We start from the raw sequence: 7444 nt of genomic DNA, 5'->3' as shown, positions 1-7444 counted from the left end.
CAAGCTCTAGTGATCCACCTGCCTTGGGCGCCCAAAGTGCCAGGATTACAGGTGTGAGCCGGGCAGGAGAGTAACTTCACTTTGGTTTCCTCCTGCCTTAAATGGGCATACCACCTGGCATTAGGATTAATGTGCGTAAAGTACTTAGAACTCAGCCCAGGTGAGTTCTCCTTAACTCAGCCTAGAAGAGATCTGCCTGAGGGTGAGGGGGCTAGAGCCGCCCTGTGAATTGGGAAAGGAGGCCCCTTTTCAGCCTTGCCAGGTATCCTGGACCCCAACTCACTCACTCACCCACCCAACCCCAGCAAGTGGGGAGAGGGAGAGCAGTCCAGGTCTCCTTATCTGTCTGGGCTGTTCAGGAGTGAGACCACACAAGAGAAGCAGTTCTCAGAGAATTCCCCTCCAAGGCCTGCTGGCTCTTTCTTGGCCTTTGCTCTGCAGATTTCTTTCCGTAAGTGCTTGTTTCTCACAGTCTTTCTCCTTTTTGTCCAGTTTCTTTTTATTTTTAATGTTTTTAAATAGTATTTTTTGTAGAGATGGGATCTCACTGTTGCCCAGGCTGATCTTGAACTCCTGATCTCAGGTAATCCACCTGCCTCACCCTCTGAAAGTACTGGGATTGGCCGGGCTTGGTGGCTCACACCTGTAATTCCAGCTCTTTGGGAGGCGGAGGTGGGAGGATCGCTTGAGCCCCAGAGCTGGAGATTAGCCTGGGCAACATAGGGAAACCCCCGTCTTTCAAAAAAAAAAAAAAAAAGAAAAGAAAGAAGAAAGAAAAAGAAAAGAAAGAAAAACACAAAAAGTGCTGGGATCACAGGCGTGAGCCACTGCGCTCAACCCCTTTCTGTTTCTTTTTGTGATCCTCCCAACTCTCTTCTCCCTCTGCATCTGTCTCTGGGACTGTCTCTGTCTCCCCATCTTCCCTCCCCTCCTCACCCTATCTCTCTCTGTATGTCTCTCGGTGTGTGTGTCTCTCTCGATATTTTTCCCTCGGCCTGTCTGCCTGTCTGTCTGTACCCCTCTGCGTCTCTCCCCGCCCCCGTCCGTCTGTGTCGCACGCGCACCCCCATCGGGCTTCTGCTCTTGTCAATTGCCCCTGGGGCCCTGCCCCCACCTCTGCCCCAGTTTCCTTCTACAAGCCTCAGTCTCCAGCTTTGAAAACTGGGCAGGCGTCCCCCCATCCGCACCCCCACCCCTTCCCCACGCACTCCCCGCCCGGTCGCGGCTGTCCACCGGCCAAGCTCAGGCGCGTCCTGGCCCAGGGCCGGGCGGAAGGGAACCAGTCCAGGGCCAGCCGGGCTGCGCCGGGGGCGCGCGTCCGGGAAGCGCCCCTCCTGCCCCGCCCCCGGCCCCGGCCCCGCCCCGTGCTTGCTTTCCCTATAAGTAGCCGGCTCTCGGTGCCAGCCTCAGCCTGACTTCAGCGCTCCCACTCTCGGCCGATCCCCCTTATGGCCAACCGCTACACCATGGATCTCACTGCCATCTACGAGGTGAGTCCCCGCCGCACGGCATCCCCGGTACCTGCATGCCTGACTTCCCAGCTCTCTAGCGCCGCAAACTCCAGCCAGGGACGCTTGCCTCCCTTCTCCAACTAGGGCTCCCTAGCGCCGCGCCCTCCAGCCTGGGGCCCCTGCCTCCCGCTCAGACCAGCTTGGTGATTTGGAGGTGAAAATGGAGCCCGCGACACCCGGCTCTTCGCTCAAACATGGGTGGGGCGGCCCGTGCAAGTGGAAAGTCGGAGAACTTTTCTCAGACCTAGGCTGCCTGGAGGCGGAAGTGGCCCCCATACCTGGCTCACCCCTAGTCGTTGCTGAGGGCGTGGTTTTGCGCGGAGGCGTCTGTGGGGTTGAAGTCTCAGGGTGGGAGGATCCGACTTCTGGCTCTCCAGTCCCTGACCGTAGTTCTCTGAGAACCCTAAAACCGAAGCAATCCGGACTCCCGGGTCAACTTTGCCCGGTTCCTCCAGTTGTGAAACTGGAGATCCCGACGCGTGGGTCATATCCGGGGAGGACAAGAGACCCAAAATTGGGAAAGAGTGGTGCGCCCTCACTTCGGGGGCCCCCTCTTGGTCCAGCCGGGGAAGCCGGGATTCCTGGGTCCCTCGGGATAAAGCCTTGGTCGTGGGTAAACTCAGAACCTCCAAATGTGGCTTCCTGGCATCCGGAACCCAGGGGTTTCTGCGGGCGGGTGGGGCTCAGGCGGGGAGCCCACAAACTGGCCTGGCAAGCTCTAGTTCCCTGCAGCTGGGGTGGGGCGTCGCCCTGCATTTTCAGGTACCTTAACCGACCCATTTCCGCAGAGCCTCCTGTCGCTGAGCCCTGACGTGCCCGTGCCATCCGACCACGGAGGGACTCAGTCCAGCCCAGGCTGGGGCTCCTCCGGACTCTGGAGCCTGAGCCCCTCCGACTCCAGCCCGTCTGGGGTCACCTCCCGCCTGCCTGGCCGCTCCACCAGCCTAGTGGAGGGCCGCAGCTGTGGCTGGGTGCCCCCACCCCCTGGCTTCGCACCGCTGGCTCCCCGCCTGGGCCCCGAGCTGTCACCCTCACCCACTTCGCCCACTGCGACCTCCACCACCCCCTCGCGCTACAAGACTGAGCTATGTCGGACCTTCTCAGAGAGTGGGCGCTGCCGCTACGGGGCCAAGTGCCAGTTTGCCCATGGCCTGGGCGAGCTGCGCCAGGCCAATCGTCACCCCAAGTACAAGACGGAACTCTGCCACAAGTTCTACCTCCAGGGCCGCTGCCCCTACGGCTCTCGCTGCCACTTCATCCACAACCCCAGCGAAGACCTGGCGGCCCCGGGCCACCCTCCTGTGCTTCGCCAGAGCATCAGCTTCTCCGGCCTGCCCTCTGGCCGCCGGACCTCACCACCACCACCAGGCCTGGCCGGCCCTTCCCTGTCCTCCAGCTCCTTCTCGCCCTCCAGCTCCCCACCACCACCTGGGGACCTTCCACTGTCACCCTCTGCCTTCTCTGCTGCCCCTGGTACCCCGGTGGCTCGAAGAGACCCCACCCCAGTCTGTTGCCCCTCCTGCCGAAGGGCCACTCCTATCAGCGTCTGGGGGCCCTTGGGTGGCCTGGTTCGGACCCCCTCTGTACAGTCCCTGGGATCCGACCCTGATGAATATGCCAGCAGTGGCAGCAGCCTGGGGGGCTCTGACTCCCCCGTCTTCGAGGCAGGAGTTTTTGCACCACCCCAGCCCGTGGCAGCCCCCCGGCGACTGCCCATCTTCAATCGCATCTCTGTTTCTGAGTGACAAAGTGACTGCCCGGTCAGATCAGCTGGATCTCAGCGGGGAGCCACGTCTCTTGCACTGTGGTCTCTGCATGGACCCCAGGGCTGTGGGGACTTGGGGGACAGTAATCAAGTAACCCCCTTTTCCAGAATGCATTAACCCACTCCCCTGACCTCACACTGGGGCAGGTCCCCAAGTGTGCAAGCTCAGTATTCATGATGGTGGGGGATGGAGTGTCTTCTGAGGTTCTTGGGAAAAAAAAAAATGTAGCATATTTAAGGGAGGCAATGAACCCTCTCCCCCACCCCTTCCCTGCCCAAGTCTGTCTCCTAGAATCTTATGTGCTGTGAATAATAGGCCTTCACTGCCCCTCCAGTTTTTATAGACCTGAGGTTCCAGTGTCTCCTGGTAACTGGAACCTCTCCTGAAGGGGAATCCTGGTGCTCAAATTACCCTCCAAAAGCAAGTAGCCAAAGCCGTTGCCAAACCCCACCCATAAATCAATGGGCCCTTTATTTATGACGACTTTATTTATTCTAATATGATTTTATAGTATTTATATATATTGGGTCGTCTGCTTCCCTTGTATTTTTCTTCCTCTTTTTTTGTAATAATTGCAAACGACGGTATAATTATAAGTAGACTATAATATATTTAGTAATATATATTGTTACCTTAAAAGTCTATTTTTGTGTTTTTGAGCATTTTTAAATAAACAATCTGAGTGTAAGCTGGGATCCTGGCTTCTTCGCGGTCTAGGGACAGGAATGGGGAGGGAGGGGGTGACTTTGGAAGCTGGGTGCAGTCAACTCGGCTTCTCCGAGCCCAGCGGCACTTACCTGGCAGGAAGTGACGTCACCGGGCCTGGCCGTTCACCTGAAAGGGTGGGACCAGGTGAGGTCACCAGATGGGAACCGGGGGAGCGAGTTCCCGGGCGTCGGGGGCGCCGCGCTCCTGTCCTGCCGGGCTCCTTGACCCAGCTCTCGGGCGGGTGCGGTCGGGGACGGGATGTTTCCGTCCCCACGGGGCCGCGGGAGGCGGGAGGGGCCGGGTGGGGAGGACGGAATGTGCTGGGGCGCGCGCCCAGAGCGAGCGGGGGCGGGCGCGGGGCGGGGCAGCCTGGGGTAGCGGAGCCCGTTTCGGGACTAGGGGTTCCAGGGAGGCTTCGACACCTTCTGGATGTTGGGGAAGCGGGTTTTAGGGTCTCAAGAGTCTAGGATCTCAACATTTGGGAGTCTCAGGTTGCGTCCCCTAGCGCTTTAGACTCTAGACCCCTGGTGGCTCGAAGTTGCAGATTTCTGGCCACCCGGGACCCTGGAGCCCGGGAATTACCGGGTCTTGGCATTTCCGAACCTTGGAAGCCCGAGGCCTCGGACACCAACCAGGGTCGGCCCCGCGAGGCCAGGGCGTGTGGGTAGGGGCCGCGCGTCTAGGAGGGGCCCCGGGGGAGCCGCGTCTTCAGACCATACAAGGCCAGCGGCGTCGGGACCAACCCCGGGGCCCCGCGCCCGGAAGCCGCCCTGCGTCAGCGCCTGCGGCTCGGCCCTGCCGCCCAGCCTTCGCCCCCTGCGACCCCTCTTCTTTCTCCTTGCCCCGCACTCCTTCCTCCTCCCTCTCACTTCCCTCTTCTCTCCTTTCCCTACCCTCACCCTTCCTCCTCTTTTTCACTTCCTCCTCTGCACCCTCCTGCCCCGCCCTACACCCTTTGCCTTCTGTTCTTCTCTCACCCCTCCAATTTGTCCCCTCCCTCATTACTCCTCTCCCCCTACTTCCAGCCTCCCCATCCTGCCGTCTCTTACCCCTTTCTCCTCCTTCCCGTCTCCCTTCTCTCCCTTTTTCCGTCCTTCCTTCCCTCTCCACCCTTTCCTTGCCCTCCCACTCCCCATTGTCCTCTTCCCTTCCTCCCCCCAGCCTTACTTTTCCTCCTCTTCTCTCTCCCTCTCCAGCCCCTTTCCCTCCTCTCTCTTCTCTCCACCCTCCTCAAGCCTCCCTCCTGCTCTCAGGCCTCCTTGGCCCTCTCCCCTTGCTTACTGACCTTTGGTCTCCTCTTCCAGGAAACTACTTCCCTTGTGGGAAAGGGCTCAGGCCCTAATAAGTAGAAGAGGATCAGGCGAGAGGGAGTCAGAACCCCTGAGATGCAAAGGCAGCAGAGGGGCAGAGACCAAGAGCAAGGAGTGAAGAGACATTTGCAGAAACAGCCTTGGAGACTGAAAGAACAACATCCCTGGTCCTTCTTTTTTTTCTTTTTCTTTTTTTTTTTTTTTTTTTTTTGAGTCGGAGTCTCGCTCTGTCGCCCAGGCTGGAGTGCAGTGGCGCGATCTCGGCTCACTGCAAGCTCCGCCTCCCGGGTTCACACCATTCTCCTGCCTCAGCCTCTCCGAGTAGCTGGGACTACAGGCGCCCGCCACCACGCCAGGCTAATTTTTTGTATTTTTAGTAGAGACGGGGTTTCACCGTGGTCTCGATCTCCTGACCTCGTGATCCGCCCGCCTCGGCCTCCCAAAGTGCTGGGATTACGAGCGTGAGCCACCGCGCCCGGCCCCCTGGTCCTTCTTTTAGCCAGATCAGATTCTCTGCCCCTTTCCCAAAAAATCCCCCATGTAAGAAAACGGCACCTCCCACCATCTACCAGGGTTTAAGCCAGACACCCAGGAGTATCCCTTGACACCTTGCTCTCAAATCCACACCCCAGGCCAACAGCAATCCTGTCTGATCCACCTGCAAAATAGATCCACAATCCACCTGCCCCCACCATGACCCCCAACCTGGTCCTAGCCAACATCGTCTGCCATTTGCATCTTCATAGCAGCCCCAGCCCCAGTCTCTGCTCTAGCCCCCGCCTTCAGTCTCTACTTTCCCCACTCCCCCAAGAGACAACCAAAGGAAGCCTGTTATGACACCTGAGTCAGATCACATAAAAGTCAAATTCCTAAGTCCTCCCCACAGCCCACACAGTCTGGCACCCATCGCTTACCCTCCCCCTTGGCCACTCTGCTCCAGCCACACTGGCCTCCTAGGTGCTCTACCAAGTCTGGTCTGCTTCATCCATAGGAGCTTTGCACTAGCTGTTCCCTCTGCCTGAACACTCCCCTGGTGTCCCCATGGCTCACTCCCCTCCTTCAGGTCTCTGCTCAAAAGTTGCCTTCTCTGTGAGATCCTCCCTGACCACTGCTGTTGCAATCCACACCCCACCTCCAACTACCCCATCCTCCCTACCTTGCTCGACTTTTTCCATGACATTTATCATCACCACCTAACATTAAAATGTACTTAATTCTTATGTTGACAGCAATCTGCCTCCCCGCTAGAATGTCGCGTCCTCAGGGGCAGGGACTACTTGTTCACTGCTGTATTACACACAGCTAAAGGAAGCCAGGCACATAGTGAATGTTCAATACTTGTTGAAAAAACAAGTCGACTCAAAAACATAGTTTTCCTTTTCAGCAGAGGTTGAAAACTCCAAGACAGATAAATATGTTCATCTGTAAAAGGAGGCATTAAAAAGACAGAGAAATACGGAGGAGGCAGAGTCATATACAGTTTGCGGAGGACCCACATCTCTACAGAAGTCAAACTATTTGCACTCAATTCCATGCCCAGAGCATCTAATAAGAGACGATACCCCCACCTGGTGGCTGGGACGGAAACGGCACCTTCCTACAATACAGAACACCCAAAGGACCGTCGCCAAAGCCCTAGGAGTCTTTTGAGCCCAATAATTCAAAAGATAGAAATGTTCATTCATCTAAGTGATGTAGATGTTTTGGTTGGCTTATAAGATGTATAAGTTTATAAAAACTGATAAGAAAAAAAAAGGAGTGCTCCAGGTGAGGATCGAACTCACAACCTCGGCATTGCTCCGCCCGCACTGTCATATAAGTACCGCGCGCTAACCGATTGCGCCACTGGAGCTTCGGCCGCACCCCTGCGCCGGGGAATTCTTCAGTGGTTCATAGCCACGTGACTTCACCAGAGGACCCCGCCTTGTATTGCATATGCAAATTAAAAATTTTGGATTGACCAATAGGAAACAGTGCATTGCCAGTTCCGGATTCTCACGCCTCGCGGCCCTTGCTGTAAAAGGGAAAAGTCCGCGAGGCGTTTGGAATGTAGGAGTGTCGCCTACCAGAAGGACACGCCTCCTCATGAATATTCAAAACAAGGGGTGGGATCTTAACCCTTCGCTGGCGGGCCGGCCGGAAGGCAGCC

The 7444-nt window shown here is 57.2% G+C and overlaps 1 protein-coding gene and 1 non-coding gene across 2 annotated transcripts; one reads left to right on the top strand and one right to left on the bottom strand.

Moving 5' to 3' along the window:
- Positions 1–1350: 1350 nt before the first annotated feature.
- Positions 1351–3965, top strand: ZFP36 (ZFP36 ring finger protein). Its single transcript, XM_032172974.2, has 2 exons — positions 1351–1490; positions 2300–3965. Exons 1-2 carry the CDS (start codon positions 1449–1451, stop codon positions 3254–3256), a joined length of 999 nt encoding a protein of 332 aa, XP_032028865.1. The 5' UTR covers positions 1351–1448; the 3' UTR covers positions 3257–3965.
- Positions 3966–7054: 3089 nt separating this feature from the next.
- TRNAI-UAU (transfer RNA isoleucine (anticodon UAU)) lies at positions 7055–7147 on the bottom strand. The gene is given in 2 exon segments: positions 7055–7090; positions 7110–7147. It is a non-coding gene; the product is annotated as a tRNA-Ile (tRNA).
- Between the last annotated feature and the right edge of the window lie 297 nt (positions 7148–7444).

Source organism: Hylobates moloch, unplaced genomic scaffold, assembly GCF_009828535.3.
Source record: "Hylobates moloch isolate HMO894 unplaced genomic scaffold, HMol_V3 SCAFFOLD_13, whole genome shotgun sequence".
NCBI classification, from domain to species: Eukaryota; Metazoa; Chordata; class Mammalia; order Primates; family Hylobatidae; genus Hylobates; species Hylobates moloch.
This window is presented reverse-complemented; position numbering and strand designations above follow the sequence as displayed.